Source organism: Sceloporus occidentalis, unplaced genomic scaffold (assembly GCF_023333645.1).
Source record: "Sceloporus occidentalis isolate IW3139 unplaced genomic scaffold, rSceOcc1.0.p SCAF_11, whole genome shotgun sequence".
NCBI lineage: Eukaryota > Metazoa > Chordata > Lepidosauria > Squamata > Phrynosomatidae > Sceloporus > Sceloporus occidentalis.
In genome coordinates this window covers 4368892-4388419 of record NW_028316991.1, presented here as the reverse complement: position 1 = coordinate 4388419, position 19528 = coordinate 4368892, and the positions used below count along the sequence as shown (strand labels likewise).

Genomic DNA, 19528 nt, shown 5'->3' with positions numbered 1-19528 from the left:
GTATAAATGTGTGTGTGAACACCAATATACAAGAGTGTGTGTAAGTTTGTTTATGGGGGACGGAAGGGGCCAGGGGGTCCCTTAGCTTTGAATGCCACAAGGGCTAAAACGGTGCTAGTCTTCCCCTGGAACAACCATATTTTACACCTCTACAGACTGAGACTCCTTTCAAGTAGCTGCTACAGCATACATATTACTATCAAAATTTGTATGCAAACAAGTTTTATCAACAGCCCTTTGAAGTAAAAAAAATATTGCTTTTTATTTGATGTTCTACACCTTTAAAGATGTTGTGCTGCTAAAACAGAAAGGTATAAAAGTTATGAATTAAAAAGTGATTCTGGTGCAAAATTTGAATAGTGCGGATTGGACCATTCTGTTTGACGCCATGGGTGATAAAGCAACACTTAAAATGTTTAAAATAAGAATAAAAGGTGAGATGATTTAAGTGATTTGATGTGGAGTTTGTTAATCCTCTTTTCCACAACGAGGTTGTGTTGTAAAATGTATCACTTCAGAAATGTTAGCGAAATGCTATTTATAGAAAGAGACTAATGTGGATTCAGCCTTAGAAGAAATTGCAAGGAAAATAGGCCATAGCATTTTATGAAATTGGGCCACAAACAATCCTTTACAACAAATATCTCTAAAATATTTGCACTGAGCAAAAAAAAAAAAGCTATAGGTAACAGATCAAATTAAAATCAAGGGTTGTATGTCATAAATAAAGCTATTTAACATATTTTATTATGTATTTATTATTTCCAAAGATGTCATAATATATTGAAATAATTATGCATTTTATTTACATTTCATAAATGCATGATTTAAATTCCTTCATGGAATGTCACGGAACATAAATACTGTAGTGCCTGAATTTTCTTACTCTTTTTATATTACACTCCTGAAATTTAGTTAATAATGATGTATAGTCTTGTGTTCGGTTTGTTGGATTAAATAGCTGGATATAACTGTGGCCATTAATCATTATAGTCCTACAGATCAGCACATTTATTCAGACAAGCTGCAATAATACATAAATGTAAAAAAGGGCAAAAGCTATTTTACTTTTAATTCATACTTACAAGATTTGGATTCTGGTGACGGTGGTGAAATATTACACACTGCAAGGTCACTCTTTGATTTCTTTGGTTTCTTTGCGTTTACCTGCCAGGGCTTGTCATAGCATCTAAAATCTCTTCTGGTTCCTTTGTTTTCTGCATAGAAGAAATTATAGAGTGGTTTGTCCATGCGTCCAATATGTATAGTTTGTGTCTATGAAACTAAACCCATATAATAATTTGTCTAAAAATTCTCAAAAGAATGCAATTTCTTTTTAGCGTAAAATGCTGCATTTTAGAATTCAATATACCGCATAAACACACTACGAATCTCTGGGTGAGGCTTCCTGAGTTGCTTCCCTGGGACTCCGGTTTGGAATTGAATTATTCGATCATTTTAAAAACAATATTAACAAAATGACAATTCTTTAATGTTATATAGCCAAATATCAGTGGATGGGCACATTTTTCAGAGGAAGAAAACCCATAAAGAATTGGTCATTTATGGAGAAATATTGATTTACGCACTAAAATCGTTCATCCAATTTCTCAGCTGGTAGCATTTAGCTGGCTGTAAAGCCATGTTTATTTAATGTGCTTCGAAGTTAATCTTGTAGGCCAAACATTGGCCTGTGTTGGCACAGCTAAAATAGCACTAAGGCACTGGCAGCAGTGGAGTCATTAAACTTAAATTATATTTATTTTGTCAGCTAATTAAAATGTTCGGTAGTGCGCTGTTAGAGAATATATAAAACTTTTGTAATTTTACTATTTTTTTAGTCTTGGGAACTCTTGAGTGCAACTTCCGACAAAGCATAACCAAAAGGTGTTAATTAGCGGCATTTTAACAGAAAAAATAATAACACTGAGTCTTCTAGGTAACACTTTCTCTCACCGCCAATGAGTAAGTAAGAATAATTACTAATTTCTTAGGACTTCTTTTTATTGTGGCGCAAAACATAACCCCTTATAGGGAAGAAGTGTTACTTTTCAAAATGCTGGTGCCCTAAACACATTACAACGGTAAGAATAATATGAGCAGTAAATAATTTTGCAAATTCTTGAAAAAAATAACATTTTTTTGTTATATAAATTTTGTAAATCATGTTTACACATCCATATATATATATATATATATATATATATATATATATATATATATATATATGTCAAATTGTTATGTTATATACTACTTGTTATGTCCTGTCTACCCATTGTACAGAGCTACGGAATATGATGGTGCTATATAAAAGAATAAATAATAAAAATATATTATAGTTTATTATGTCATGGGTTTGATAGGATTGATCACATTTTATAATACTCACATTGAAAAGTTGAATAGTACTCCTATGAAATAGAAATATCCAAGCGGGACTGTCTTTAACACAGGGTGAAAGGGATAGCCACAGCAACTGTCCCACGCACAATTGCGGGGCTCCTGGGGAAGACGCTTTTGTGACAATGGACCAGCGGAGAATATCATTTTTTTTCAATAAAGTAAATAACATCAACTTGAAAAATACAGTATTGTAATTTTTAGGTGAAAAACAAGAAGAGAGCAATTACCAGAAGTAGCGATGTCTGCTGAATATTATAGCCAGTAACAATGCTGGAGTGTGACATGCTGACATAAACATATTGATACAATACAAACACAACTTCCGACAGTGACATTTTTATTAGTATTTTATCAGGGGGAACAAAACCTTTTTTTTTTCATAGTTGCCAAAATAAAGTACAATGATTTACACCAATCAAGAGAGACATTAACCATTAACTTGTCAGCCGGATAACGGACATAAATTCAGATGTCAATCCGGTCCATCAGTGAATGAGCTATAGACTATAAGATAATATATCGTGTCCCCAGACAGCAGTGCCATCCATAGATGATATGTAATTAAGTAATAAAAACATCTTTCATGTAGAATGGAGGCTCTAACAAAAGCCCTTGGGGGCAAACACTTTTGTTGCAATGCCTTCTATTGGATAACAATGATTTAGCAAAACTATTACCTGTTGATTCACTTTCCGCCCAAAGAGCAGCAGATCCAGATAAGGTCCTATGTAGGTGGCCAACATGTCCTATTTTTGATTGAAGATGCTGGATTAGAAATGGAATTGGCTGGTCTGGGGTCTCTGTTATCAGTTTTGTCATTAATTCCTAAGGATAACAGGAAGAAAAGTTTTTTTGTTGAGTTGCACAATATAAATAATAATAGGCAATACATTTGTAGAACACATTAGTTACACATGTTACATGAAATCATTGTTACCTTCTCATTGTAGCTATTGTTTAACTATATATGTATGCGCAATATACACATTTCATGTCTACACTTGGTCAGGATAAGGCGGTCCGTATGTGTTTTATACTTAGTTAATGTGATAACTGCAAGGGATTTTTATTTATTTTGTTTTTGTTTGGGGGGAGTCCAATAACTCAAGAAAATGCATGATATCAACAGAACCAGAGTGGCCAAAATTTGCACACAAATGCAGATTGCAACATTTACACCTAAATTATAGTTATTGTGCTTAGCACCAAATGGTTAAAATCCTATGCTCTTACCTCTATGAACTTGATATAATTGGTTCTAATTAAAATATACAAATCACATTGTGTTGCTTTATTAACACAGTATTATCAGTTCATTAGCAAGTAGATGAGTAAACCTCTGACACCCATTTGTAGAGTTTTATCCAGTTTGTGGAGGTGCCTTTTTATGCAAAGTTCTGATGCCAAAATTAAAATCCCCTTTTCCAAGTCCAATTGGATGGATCAAAGAAAAAAGGGAGAGAATGCAAGAGAATACAAACTCATATTAAAAAAATATATATTATTGTTTGAAACACATATAGTACAGGGTCATGGTGCCTCTGAATATTTCTGTTGTGTCCTCTCCAGAATTACAACATACTGGTTTCCAATGATTTTTTTTATTTTTATGTGTTCTTTGTCATATCTCAGCAATGTTACCATCCTGAAAACCATATTTTTCCTGAATATGATGAAAATATATGAAAAAATATATAAAAAGTTGCACTGCAGGAGAGTTGCTGGTATGCTCACAGTAGCTACATTGCTGTTACCCTTCTCCAACATTTGGGTAGGTAGTAGTATTGACCTGAATGTATGGATAAGTACGGGGATGAATTTGGAGTATGGCAGACGCTAACAGTCTAACAGTGATGAAAACCCAATATGCTATTAATTATATTATCATAACACAGTCTATCGCACATAAAATGTTTTATGTATAAAAAGGTGGCTTTGGATCAAAGTTTGATTGAATTGTGCGCTGATTACCACAACCACAGAAAGCAAAAACCGGCCGAGACATTAAATTGCTATAAGACCTCTTAGGGAAGAGATTGGAGAACTAAACAAAATAAAGATGGAATCTGCCCTTCGCAAGCCTTGAACAACTATTCCATGCAAGAGTGAATAGAGTGGATTCGTTCTTAGCAGAAACGTTAAGGCAACGTATGGGAAATAGCTTTAATTACTTCTGCGGGAGGCTGCAAACTGTATAATCCCTGTGATGTTGCAGATGAATTCGCTAATTATTACAAGTTCTTTTAAAACACACATACACAGATGCCCAAAGAGATCAACCATCTGCAGATGATATTAAGACATTCTTCGACTCAGTTGAGTTCCCAGCCCTCACCCATGAAGTCAGGAAAGCCTTGTAAGCACCAGAAGTAGGGGAAGTAGTTGAAGGTCTGAAACTCCCCAAAGCACCTGGGGCTGATGGCTTTACCCAGAACGGTCTTTGGAGGAAGCTGCACGCAGCGTATTGTTACCCTTCTTAGTAAACCGTTATTTTCAAACAGGTCATATATCCACTAAATCATTATCTGCCCTTATATCCATCATGCCTAAACTGGGTAAGGCTCTGGTCTACTCACTTCCTAAATTTAGTCTAGCCCCTCCCCTGCACAACTCCCCCACCCCCTTATAAAGACACTCCCACAGGGAGCTCTGAGAAGTTCCAAGGTATGGTAACTAGACCACGATCCTCTCCTGCCAAGGTTAGCTAAGTAAGGATGAACACTTGAACTTGCTTTTTTTTTATTCAATGTTTTTACATCTTCTTAATGTCTGAAATGGTGAAATTTCAGCATAAATTACTTTTGTAAATCTCTAAAATGAGTGTGCTGGGACCAAAAACACTACTGACCTTTCATTGTCCCTGCATGATAGCAAATTTGCTTCTCACAAAATTATTGTGCAGTCAAAAATACCAGAACGAAGGGAATATATTCTTAATCTTCTTTTTGTTTAGCAAGTGTAATAAATGAATCTCTATTCGCAGATAAATGCTAAACTAGCACATTCATTGTTGGCAGTTTTATTATGAGAACAAAAGCAGTTCACTCTAGCATACGAACAATTAGGAAACCTGCAAAACTTTGCTGGAATGCTTAGAAATGTATTACCATTATCCAAGACACACAAAATGTATACTTAGGCAAATCCATCCACATTAGATTTTTCTATACTTTAAAGGTGAAAATAAATTACATTTAATCCTTAACTACATTTTTTATCTGTAAAGGACACAGTTTTGTATTTATTCATATGAATTCTGTAATCAAATATAAGTGTCAAGGGCAGGGAAATGCCTTGAAAGCTGGACGTAAGGTCTGATGGAAGAACTGTATAAATATGGAGTACCTTCACTGGTGGCTTCACTGATATTTTCTTAATGCCCCATCTAATTCTAGGTGGACTTGGATTGTGAATCCAGAGCTGTTACTTTAAGCACGCAATGGATGCAAACTCCTTTCTATAAGATAGACTGAGGACGTCTTCCCTGAATCTATCAAGAGAAAACAATGTAGGAACATACAGGCATTCCTAGGAGTTGTCCATGTTTTGCCCACCCGCTTCTCCAGTCCTCGGGGTGATGGTGTTCTGTCTCCAGGTTGTGGGAGCGGCCGGCATTTAGTCAAGCCCACTCTACCGCCTGAATCCCCAGTGTCCCCAGACTGTGTTTGAGATATGTGTTTTTAAATAGCATTTGCTGCTTGTATTTGCTGAGCTGATTCCCTGCTTTGTTGTGTATACGTACACCCTGTATGTATATGCTTCCTAAGGTGTACAAATGTGTTGTGTATTTTTTTGTCTCTACAGCTAACGTGACCCACTGAGCACCCACTCCTTAGCCTGCACAGTACAGTATGCTTGTGTAGCGCTAATAGATTATCTATTAGTGCATTGCCCCCCACCCCCAGAGCTCAGGGGGCTATAAGCATGTGCCAAGTATGCTTGATGTATAATGCCCCCGTGGCTGCACAGAGCTTCAACTCCATTGAGCAGCACCATAAAGGGCTGGGACAGCACTAGGGGATGCTTGACTAGAGCCCCCTTATTATTAAAAATGGTCTAGTCTGTTCACATATATATTATATGCACATTATATTAACTGATATTTTCTGCAGAATGTATATATGAATATGTATATTTCCTGTAACCTTTTCCAGAGTGTCAGAAAACAACCTTCGGCTATCTTGACAATTAATAACAAGAGGATAACTTTACAATCGGATTTATTTTATCTTTCAAACATCATGTCCTGGACCTTCAGCAACATCTAAAAAAAAAACAATTTTGTGCTAAGATTTTATAGAAAGTAACTTAACATGTCACATTTGGAGAACAATGCTCCACAAGATGTCGATGAACAAAAGGATAAAACAAATGATATAAACGTAAAGGTCAAACAGTCTGAATTTTATTTCAGGCCTTGGTCCATAGAAAGATAAAGGTTACAGTATTATATTAGCTGCAATATAAGAAGAACCACTTTAAGTCTGTAAACAATCCTTTCTGCATCCAAAAGGTTCTTTATTGACACTAACCTTACATTTTTAATTAAAATTATATCAATAATATTGTAAATTGTTACTTCTGTTACTGATGTGCTGTTTTTGAGTGTTGTCTCCTTGTTTTAAATTGCTGCCTAGCCCTGTTTGATGTGCAGGGATATTAAATAAATATATAAAGTCTCTACCACTCATGAACATTTCACTAAAATGATGCAATATGCTGTAAGTGGGATTCCAAAGCAAATATAACAGAAGGATCATGGGAAATGAAGGGCATTTTGCATGAAACACTGACTGTGCCTTTGAAGGAATTAAATGTCTTGTTAGAGCTGGATAACAGACGTGAATAGAATATCAAATAGAAATAAGACAAGTAATAAGAATACCTGGGAACTTTCCAAGGTAGGCTAGCTGGAGTTCACTTTGTTATGATGAAGTGGCTTTGTGAAGGGGCAGGACTAGCCATGAACATCTGGGCTTGCTCCAGATACCATTAGAATGGTTGGGAGTGGGAGCAGGATTTGGCGAGCAGTGAGTCCAATGTTATTGTCCCTTTTTGAATTTAGAACTAGCCAATTGTGTACTTGATATAGAGCATTTCCATAGTGTCTACATATAAAGCCTAAATCTCAAGAGAACACATCTTTACTTACTTTTATCAATTAGAAATGGAGTAGAAGTTGCATTAATTAGCATAATACCTTGTAGGTACATTCCGACACAGCTAATTAAAACGTACTTGTAATTGAAGTAGTGATTAATAGGCTATAACTGCTAACCCATTTTTTATTAAATGCCTGGATGCTCACAGGATAATTTTAAGCAATATATTTAATGGGCTGTATCTAATTGCAAACTGCATTTATTATGTTATAGGGAAATATTATTAAATAACACTTACTTAATGTCAAAACTACCAATCAAGATAATTTCTGGAAACGAGTTTTGTCAAAAGTAGAGGCTAATACAATCAGGGAATGTAACCATGGGATAGGCATAAAGCTATCCTGAATCTTGAAAGACAAGACTAAGAACTAAGGTCTGCGTCAGTACAGCAGGAAAAATTGGCAGACTAGATGGGTTGAATGGTTCTTATCCGCTATGGGACCCGGTACCAAGACATGTAAATGAGTATAAATTATGTCACACTTCTGCCTCAATTCTCTAATTTTTTGAAAGGACAACGGGTTGTCCCTAAACCCATTAAGGTCAATGCATTGAGAGCCTGTACATGTACGGGCTTTGTCGTGAAGGGGTTACTATGTTTAAAATGCTTACTACCCAGAGCATGGTTTACCAGGGAAGTTTACTATCATATAGTTTACTATTACTATCATTATGCAGCGATTTCCTTCTGATAGATCGGAAATTGTATTTATTTATATTTTTTAAATCTCTTTTTATCTTAAGAAAAGTCGCAACAATCAGGACAGTATATTCCATCAGTACATCAATACAAGATGACATCAAGTGGAACATTAATACATGTGTGCATGCCCATCATCTAGTTATCCCCACTTCAATCTTGTTGCAAAACCAAAGAAAAGTAAACATTAAAAATGTATGATCTCCAGGGTGATGAGGATTTCCCCAACAACTTGGTTGGTCAAATGCATACCAGAAACAAAGAAATTCCTAGCAATAATCAATCCCCTCCTCTCCCTCTGTTTCATTCCAAATGCGACCCTTACAGTGAATAGCGGTTCTAGAGGTCTAAAGCAACAGGATCGTAGAAAGCGCTGCTTTAAATCATCTATCTCCATAATAGCCTTCACAATAGTTTCCTAGCACCTCCAGCATATTGGGACCTATGTATGATCTCATAGTCTAATATTTGCAGTTCTCCTCTCATACTGGGCCACTGCAGATGTCCTCGTGAGATGTAAGCCAAAAGAAGCTCTCATGTGTGCCTCATTCATAAAACGGGGGGGGGGGGACACCTCCTTAGCATTACAAGTCCGAAATTGAAAAAGTTAACATAACTTATATTTTTAGCATTGTGATCAAAGTGAAATTTACTTCTATTTCTGCTTTCTATTTCTGTTTTAGCATCTTGAAAATATTCAGCCATTTTAGCACCGTTTTAATTGTGTACATTAGAATGCTCTTGAATCTCACTTTGTAAAGTAACTTTCAAAAGAAATATCCTGGATCCGCTGAGGTGTTAAACTGGCCATCTGCAGATAGGCAGCGAAAGCTTAAATCCATAAATCACTTGACAGTACTCTGTTCTAAAATACCTGACCCTTGGCTCCATTTGGCCCGAACAGTACATACCATCCCTTGTGTTCTTAAGCCAATGTACTGTGAAAGTTCTTTCTCCGCTATTGTGGCACAAATCATATAACTTCAAAATATGTACTTTGGAGACACAGAGCTCTACCAGTGACGTTTATCCTTCTTGAAAGTTTTTATTACAAAAAAAAAATATTAACACATTTTTGGGTTTTTTTCGTTCTCCACATGTGATGCACAAATTAACAAGCAAAGGCACTATTTAAAATGGTTTCTCATCAATACTAATATAATGCATTATATTTACCCCTGTATAATTTAATACAAACTGATTATTGACTAAGTGGTTGATACTCAGCAAGTGTGTTGGCGGGATTAGTGCTTTTAGCTTGCATGGCAGTGACAATCCCATCTGAACATCTCTAAAGATTCTGATAGGCATTGTACATTAGGGAAGGTGCCATAAATTATAAACGGCCTTACTGGAGTTTGAGGTCCAGAGGGACTCGGACAAGATCAAATCAGCCCTTGAAATAGTTTTCGATATCCACTTTTTGTTAATTCTAGGAGACAACTCTACCTTTGGCGGTGAGGCCTCTAGGTAGTTCTCCAAGTAGCTGAAATAACATCTATAAGGTAGTTACAATGAAGCCACCCAATCTAGGCGCCATTATGTAATTAAATGGACCAGTTAAAATATAACCTCCATACCTCATGCTACCAGGCTGACTATGATACATTGGAATTTGGATTGCTATAGTATGTTTGCCAATGATTGATATTGTTCATTATTTTTGTGAAGAGGCAAGAGCTCCCCTTTCTACTTGAGAAAATTGTGGTAAAACACATAAGAAAAAAAATAACACCTGAAGATAGCAGGAACAATGCTAAAATATAGACTTAAAACAACAGTAATCTCCAAATGCAATTTCATTTTCTTAATTAATCTAAACCCCCACACCAAAGCAGAGTATATTATGACTACCCCTTTAGCTTTAAAAACGAAGGCTGTTTAAGGGCGGAAATCTACAATAAAACTCGCACGAGGCACTGCCCGTTACAAGATCACGTTTTGCGATCCCTTTGGGTCTCCTTAACATGCTTGATATCCAGTGAAAGTTTAGAAAAGACAAATACTGTATGTCTGCTGAGTGTACGGTTTTGCTAAATGCTTACTCGTGAATCACCCAGCAACTTCATAGCTCACGGGGGAAGCATCCTTCTAGGTTACAACAAGCACAAAAAAATTAACTATTAAATCTGAATAAACCCATGGCCTGTGCTGTACCCTGAATGTTCACAGCAGAGCATCATAGAGGTTTCATTTTCATTTTAATATAAGGGCTGCTTGCTTAGGAACGCTGGTTGATTATGCAGGTTTTACAATATGCTTCTCTAGCCCTGAGATAATGAACCATTCTACTAGCATGGAAAGTAGACAGCCAACTCCCAACAATTTATACCCTCATCCCTGGTAATCAGGAGGGATATGACCTTGAGTCACTAATCTATGGATGTACCCAAGTATGCCAAGATACACATTGAAATAAACATGTATTTGAAGAAATGTACATGTCAGTATTTTTGGTACTTGCGTATTGAATAGTCCAACCGCTACTTAATATGGCAGCCAAACAACTAGATTGACCATTTGTTCTGTGGTTAATGCCAGTAATAGGAACATCCAACTGATATTATCCAGGTCCAGATTGCAGCAGTTGTTCATACCACCTAATTACTAAATATGGCTAGTATCTAAAAAACCATATCTTAAGCAAATTGCCGATTATATTATTTAGTTCCTTAAATTTGATAACTTTCAATGGATGAATGGATTAAACATCTTTGTAATATATAAAAGCACTTAGCCTATCACCCATCTTTGCTTTTCCGTATGATACAAAATGTATATTCATATTATAACATAAAAAAGCACTTCAGGACTATGAAATATTGATGTTTCTGCTAGGCAGCATTATCCCGTTTCTGAAAATTGATATTCTAGGTAAGCTCTGTATGACAAACCCATGTATTTTATGATAAAGTATATCATTTCATTATGTGAATGCACTTAGTTCTCGCTCATAAAATCTTATCAGTTTCTCTCCCTTTTGGCCTCTCTCCTTACAACCTAAGCTTTTTCCAGAATTACTAAGGGAGCAAGTCAACCATGGTTTATTAAGTCCCTACAATGCTGTTCTACTAAAAAACACATCTTAGCCAGGTTTGCAAACTGGGAAGTTGTAGCTTTTCTTACTCTGTCGCCCTGATCGGTCATTTATAATGATAGATAATATTCCATGGATAAAATAAAAAAGCCAAGCAACAGGTATTAAGGTAGAGAATACATTCTAATTTTATTCCGTCTGTGGCATCATCATGCTTCTATATGTAAATAATTGATTTGCATAGAAGTATGAGGGTAATCTCACTAGGTGGGTGTCCGGTCTAAGAACTCTTATTTAAAATTCTCTATTTGCTGGCTTTTTTTTCTTAAAAATTGAAAGAAATTGTAAATCTGTGAAGATCTTCCACAGGATAGCTCTATGGGAAGAGACAGAGAGTAGTCAAGCTGATATAATCACTGACAAAAAAGTAACTCAGCTGGCAATAATTATGCCAGGGGCGTTTGAAGTGCAGGGAGGTAGACAGGTATTTATGAATAACTCAGGTGGTGGAAATTCTGCATGAGAAAGCAGGACATAGCAAAGGCTCAATAGATCAAGCATGCAGGCCATTAAGTGACCCATAGGTAACTACATATCAAGGCTGCTTTATTCAGCAGGCAAAGTGGGCGTTTGCCCAGGGCCCACTAACCTTCGGGCGGGGGGGGCCACTGGCAGTCATACTGCCGGTTTGGGGCTAGGGTGACAATACCTTGCCGCGGAATTAGACGACTGAGTGAAGGAGGCCTCAGCCAATCAGGAGAGACTTCTCAACTCTCCTGATTGCCTGAGAGTTCAGAAGCCTCTCCTGATAGGCTGAGTTCCTCCTTCACACCAACTCAGAGTAAGCTGCAGCCAGCACCAGGTATGTTTGACTCTGTGTGTGTGACTGTGTTTGTCACTGTGTTTGTCTGTTTGTGTGACTGTGTGTGTAATGTCTGGTAATAGAGGAGTTAATGCTCTGAATGTACTCATGCCTGGTATTAGAGGGGTTAATATTCTATATCTACTCATGTCTGTAATGAGTGTATGTATATTATTAAATTTTAAATCAACATGGTTTCTACGGGTTCTTAATAATTAATATATAATAGTATATGTGAATCAGGGTGTATGTGATATATATATATTATATATTGTGACATTCATGTAGGATTGGTGGTGGAAGGGAGGTATATTTCTCCTAGATTCCTTTCCTATGTGAAGTAACACCAGAGTCTTCCACCTGCTAGGTGATTAATTTAGGTGAATGAGAGGGCGGATATAAAAGGGAAGCCAGGAGGGCAGATAGCTCTCTGGCTGAGGACACAGAAAGCCTCCCTTACAAAAAAAATACTGCCGTTTTACTGAAGTAATACTGCTGTTTTTTGGACATGAAAAAACTGCAATACTGCACTTTTACTGCAGTATTACTGCACATTTACTGCAGTTGTACTGCATTTGTACTTCACTGTACTGCAGTTTTACTGCAGTTATTTTTGTACGGAAGTACAAATGCAATAAAGCTGCAGTACATTGAAGTACAACTGTAGGTTTGCAATATAAAAAAAAAGTGCAGTAAATGTGCAGTAAAACTGCAATACAGTGAAGTACAAATGCAGTACAACTGCAGTAAATGTGAAGTAATACTGCAGTAAAAGTGCAGTATTGCAGTTTTTTCATGTCCAAAAAACTGCAGTATTACTTCAGAAAAACTGCAGTAATTTTTTGTAAGAGCTGTCTGTGGGAGAGACATGTGAGTAAAGGTTGCTGGACGTATTATGTTAAGTTGGCAGAGAGAAGCTCTCCAGCTGGTAGTGAGGGACATCCCTTGTATAGTAAGTGCCGGACAGGCAAGGTATTTCTTTTGTTGCTGTGTTGTTATATTTCTTTTGTCTTTGCAACCTTTTTAATAAACCTGACCCTGTGTCAGATTGCACGAACTTACTGCTGTTTGCCTGGTTTGAATGAAGACGGGCACTTGTCCCTTGACCTATCTCACAATATATATATATATAGATATATATATATATATATATATATATACACCTGTTTGTGTAATCTTATCTGCTTCATAGTGTGAATGACAGAAAAAAAATGTGGTCACCCTATTTGGGGCCCCCTCTGCGCTTTTATTCACCCGCGGCAGCAGACCGTGGTCCGCGGTAGTGGAATTCGAAGATGGCCACACGTCCAGCGGCCATCTTCAAATATTTTTTTAATACATTTTGTTTTGAATTTTATAATCAACTGATTTTCCCTTAGCCGCTTTTCCCCACTATACAGCACCTATCCCCTCCACTACACTACCTATCCCCCCCACTACAGCACCTTTCCCCCGACAGTGTGGGGGGGCAGTGGCTGTAGTGGGGGGAACAGGGCTAGCCCCCTGCCCCCCCCACTACAAGCCCATGTCTGTCAGGTGTACTTTATTGGTTTATGGCAGAGGAAGCCCCTGCAAGTGACCAATAGAGTTGCTCATATGGACATTTAAACTCCTGGCAGCAAAGCTGCTGCGTAGTCCATACCGTGTTACCCTGTATTAACCCCTTAAGGACCGGGCTCATTGTTTCTTTTTGTACCCTGTGGGACCGAGGCTGTTTTAACACTTTTGTGGTGCTTGTGTTCAGCTGTAATTTTCTCCTCACCCATTTAGTGTACCCACATAAGTTATATATTGTTTTTTTTCAGGACAAGATGGGCTTTCTTCAGATACCATTATTTTGATCGTATCATCTTATTTACTATTAAAAAAAAAAAAAAAACATGGTGAAAAATTGAAAAAAAACATTTTATGACTTTTATTTGAAAAATCTTTTACTCCCCTTAAAAAAGCAAGTAAAAAAACTAGCTAAATAGATTCTACTACTTGTACTGAGTTTAGAAATACCCAATGTTTTTATGTTTTATTGCTGTTTTTTGTAAGTTATAGGGCAATAAGTACAAGCAGCGTTTTATGATTTCCAAACCTTTTTTAACAAATCTGGTCAGTCTGCCTCCATCTCCTCTTTGGAATATCTTTGAAGCCGGTTAACTCAATTTAACCCATTCAAACCATATATTTTTGAAAACTAGACACCCCAGGGTATTTCAAGTGCTGTTATTTTAACCCTTTCCATGCACCAATTATACAACCACACTTTGTCAAACTTTGAAATAGTAATTTTTTTTATTTTTTTTTCACACAAATTGTACTTTAGTTATAGATATACAGGTTCTGGTATATGTCACTGTCAAACACCCCAATGTGTGTTCAGGAACATCTCCTGAGTGCAGTGATACCCCACATGCATGGGTTTGTCGTGTTGTTTGAGATTTAAAATGACACATTTGGGAAGTCTGCTTTTTTTCTGTCAGTCTGTACCTATGCCCTATCTCTGAGCTTGGGCACTCCAATTTACCCCATCAAGCCATGTTTTTTTTATATTAGACACCCCTTCTTTCTATGTTGAGATTTTTGAGAAATTTTAGCACTTGCTCAAAATAATAAACTTTACATATATATAATTTTTTTTATATTTTTTTACACATTTTGCTGGTACTGGATGGTTCCTCTGGTGACATCACTGCATAATTATTTTTAAATGTTAGCACATTTTTTTTAATTTATTTTTTCCATTTTTTATTATTTTTTATTATTTTTTGATTATTTTACTAATCGCATTGTGATTAGAAAGCTGGGCTCCATTGACTTGCATGGTTTAATGCAGTACCTGTATTCAACCTGCAAGTGGAGCCAGAGTTCTCTAGAGGGTCTGGAGACCATCTAGTGAACTTTTAAAACTTGATTGTCTTTTTTACAGGGCGGCCGCCATCTTGCTGATGGTGAAGATCACCGGCAGTGGCGGCTGTGACCGCTCTCCAGAGGGGTCACAGCCCGTCTTGAGGTAAGAGTTTGGTGTCCCTGAATGCCTCCTGATCGAGGCATTCCAGCGACACCATTTAAGTTTAGGAGGTGATCGTTGATCGCCTCCTAAACACTTTAAAAACGGGCGTCCGCCGCCATTGTATGGCGGATGTTGACGCCCCGGGGAGCGGCCCCCAATGCCGATCTCGGCGTTACTGAATGCCTCGACATCGAGGCATTACAGCAACGCCGTTTAAGCGAAGAAAGTGATCGTTGATCACTTTCTAAGCTTATTTCATTTAGTGACATTCAGGACCGTCAAAGGTCGTTAAGTGACCGTTTTTGCGTGACGGTCCTGAACCAGCAAAGGTCGCGAAGGGGTTAAAAAAAATTGAAAAAACGAACAAGAAGAATGCACACAAATATTCGCCCGAACCAAATTCAGGAACGGGCGAATATTCGTGGAATACGAAGATTTCTTCCCACACGAAGACGAACACGAAGAGTTGGCCGGCGCCCAAGTCTACTAAAAACCGTGTACAATGAACAGTGGGTTAACAGAAAATGTACAGAGAAAAACACGTAAGCCTTCAATGTAGTGCACACTGTAGCTTTGGCAAGTACAATTATTAAACTGACAATGGATGGATGTGAGCCTCATGTTCCCAGGAGGCTACGTGGATGAGACCTGTCATGCAACAGACAACTGCCCTAGAGGAGCTCATGTTTTTGTTTTTGTCAGGTCTTAGGTGTCCTCAATTCTTCTTGGTACACAAGTGATCCTTTAAAGGCGGCAATGGAGACATCTGTTTTGAGTGATTTCTGTAAGTGTATTGCCAGATGTGCAAAGTGTTTGATTATATCATTCGCTTATTTTTAGGAAAAACTTATTTATTTATCTGCTTCATAGTTTTGGGTTAATAAGCAACGTGGTCTTTGGCATAATTCATTTTAACAGCCTTCCAGGATTTTTTCTTCTAAAAACATACTACTATTACAAGATTTTTAAGAAGTGGCATGTGTTTAAATTCCAAATGACAGCCTCAACTGTGATATACTCAAAAAATAATCTAAATTTCACATTAAAGATAATCCTCATATGTGGTACCAAAAAGAGTCATGTTTTATTATTGAAACATTGTTTTGTGGGAGTCTGGATAAATTATAGCTTTGCCATGATGCCTAGCCTCTGGTATATACTGCCTGGCATATCCTCTATACAAACGTAGAGGTCCAAAAATCCAATGCCACCAAGCTATTTGAAATCTTCAGTAGAACTAATGGTTGTGTTAATGTTTTTTTATTGATAGAAAAATCAATAACAATGACTGTGAAGAATATAAAAATGCCCACCATCCGTAAAATCTGTTTAGTATAGGAAAAATGTAGCATTCAATTATGGAGAGGTTCTTTGTGATAAAAGTAAATCATTTTAAAACCTTGTTAAATATTATAAATGCAAGATATTTCATCCCATTTAAGGGTATTTGTATTCTTAACTGGTGTTGTCATGGACGGTCATAGCAATAGTAATTAATACCTGCGCTAGGCTAAACAGCAATACTCCTTAAGGGAGTATTATGTTGTGTATATGCCTTATAGATCAGATGCAAAGAATCCTTCAGGGAATAGGGTCTGGGTCCTCGGTGGAAGAATTGCAAATGTTATTAGCAATTAATTAGGCTAACAGTGAAGAAAACCTCAAATGAGTCAGGTTCAGTATCCTAAAAATGGTTTTCAGCCCCCTCTCCATTACAGATGGATTAGAAGCACTAGACTACTAGATGTTTACGCAAGGAAGGGACAGCCATGATAAAAGCTGGTAAATGTGCTGATTTTAGTAAAATCATCGCAGAATATAGAGTAAGGAATGTGAGCAGAATATTCCTCCTAATAAAAGAGGATGTTTACAGAGAATTTATGGTTTAGTCACTAACAGCAGTTACTAAAGGATTATCCTGTGAGGGGCCATGTTGACCCTGCATAATGCATATTTAGTCACTCATAGAAGATGTATGCCCTTGCAGCTTCGTAGTGACATGTAGGAGATGAAATGTTTTCTCTCACAGTCCAATAATAAGCCCACGCTTTCCACTTTCTCCTAATGTTTTCTTCTTTGGATTTCCAGTATAGCATTCATATTCCATAGGAATTGTGTTTAAATGTGTTTTCCTTTTGTATAGCAAATATATTTAATAGTATACAGGTATATTCTTTTTCTATAGAAGCACTCCAGTCCTCATTTTCATGTTAAATGCATAACCAGGTACCTTTTGCATGGAGTCTGGCGCATTTTACTGCATGGAAATCAGTGCAGGCCTTTTTTTAATAATTGGAGTTCTTGAGTCTCACTTAAACTCCTCCCCAGCTGCCTCTACTGAAAGCTGGAATCATACTACGGAATGCTTCTTGCACATGCTCAGTAGAACCCTTGTTGCAGTCAATCTGAACACTGATGTTCTTTTAGCATTCACGAAATTGGATGCTGCTTTAATTACTTCAATAGGATTGCTACTAAGCATGTGCAAGACGTTTACTTATACATCCTAGTTCATAGTCAGGAAAAGGGTAAAATAAGACAAAAGCCTAATTTTCTCCAGTAACTAAATGCATTAAAAAATACAATTTTGGGAACTAGACTGTACATTTATATGAAGATTAGCACTAGGGTGAAATTAGGGATGAAAATCTGAACTGGCACTTTAAGGCCAGCAGCCGCTAAATTATGCAAGTATGGCCGCCAGTTGGATACACACAGCAATATGCTAGGCTCTTGCAGATGCTGAAGATCATGAAGAAAGATAACAATGTATGGTGCCGTCGGCCATTGGACCACTAGGCTTTTGCCCAGTTTTCCAGATGTGTACAAAAGCATGTGTACGCCTTTAAAACGTAGCCGATTATATTTTCTTCATACAAAATAAACTTAGCCCATTATATATTCAACCTACAAAATAACTAAATAGCTTTTTGAGAAACTAAATTGCTTAGATTCGATACTGAGCAATGCATTAATGCATCCTTTAAATAATGAAGTAGTTAAATGAGATTTAACGATTTTTTTGTACAGCTGTTCACTCAGCATACAAACACAATATGGGTTCTAGGATTTTCCAAATGTGAAACAAGTTTGCAGCTGCAGTTCACAATACACAGCCTACACAGATTTTCTCTCTTTTTTTGGTCTCAGAACGTGAGTGTACTTTCAAGTTAGTCCCAGTGAGCTGGATTTGACATTTAGGCATGCAAGAAGAAAACTGTCTGTGCCAAGCAATACCACAATTAACATGCTAATGTAGACTGGATGTGAACCACATGAGAAACTGATATGGTGCACTCCTTCTAGAAGAGCTGTGTGATTACGAGCAAGCTTCAACCTGCTACTCTGCGCAAAATATGCCATGCTCATCACTTATGAAAAGGATTCGGAAACATGCATTACTCACCAGACTGGTGATCAATTAAACCATGCAAGCTAAAGGGACAGTTTAATATCTCTGACACCCCTACTATAGAAGAATACATATTAAAGTAGCAAATGCATATAGGGGAATTCTGCATAACCCCCCCCCATGCATTTGCAAAACAGACAACGAGAAAATGTAAAGGGACCACGGAGCTATCACGTGAATTAAAGTGCATATAAAACCTGGAGTGTCTCATTATGCACGACATTCCAATAAGGCTCTTATTTTACATTTCAAACTATAAGTGATGCTTCTGTTTTAGAGTTTATACCTTTAATACAAAAAAGTCACAAAGCCTAGTAGCAAAGGTCTTGTTTTTTAATATACATTGAAGTCAATTTTGCAATGAATTTTACTACATACATTATTTCGTTTGCTACAGAGAGCAAAGAAGACCTCATTTCTCACCTCCCCTGGCTGCCTCTATTGAACGCAAATTGGAAACAGCCATAAAAGGCCAAGAAAAAAAATAGTTTTTAGTTAAAGTAGATACTTTTTATTGGACCAACATAGAAAAAGATATAAAAAGATATAAAGTTACGTAAACATTTGGGACCTTTACAGTGTTTTCTTTGTTGTTTTAATAAAAGGAATCTGCAGAAAGCAGGATGCATATTTAAAGCACTCTTTCTGCAGCAGCCCCGTAGCGCTCTCATTGAAATAAATAGCAGCAGCAGCCACTGAATGCATACTAGCAGTGCCTTTGCTCACACTGATTTTAAAGTCAGCTTTACATCCCATTGCAGGAAGCATACTTAAGTACTCTTCCTGTAGAGGTAGCCAACAGCATGAGAAATATGAGACAGAAGTCTCATTTTCTAAAACCAAGAACAAAGAAAGCATACATGCCACAAGAGATGGCAGAGATCGGTGATAGTACATGCTTGATGGTTGCTGACATTTCATATATTTTGTCCGGGCAGGTAAATGGGC

At 37.1% G+C, this 19528-nt stretch overlaps 1 protein-coding gene across 1 annotated transcript in view; it reads right to left on the bottom strand.

Annotated features, from left to right (window-relative positions):
- LOC149305461 (uncharacterized protein C8orf34 homolog) overlaps nucleotides 1–19528 on the bottom strand; it is a 197956-nt gene that overhangs the window by 167810 nt on the left and 10618 nt on the right. The window contains exons 2-3 of the mRNA XM_089477523.1: nucleotides 3081–3228; nucleotides 1086–1217 (exon numbers count right to left, since the gene is read on the bottom strand). Of these exons, the coding sequence (XP_089333649.1) occupies nucleotides 1086–1217; nucleotides 3081–3228 (280 nt within the window). The remainder of the gene's footprint in view (nucleotides 1–1085; nucleotides 1218–3080; nucleotides 3229–19528) is intronic.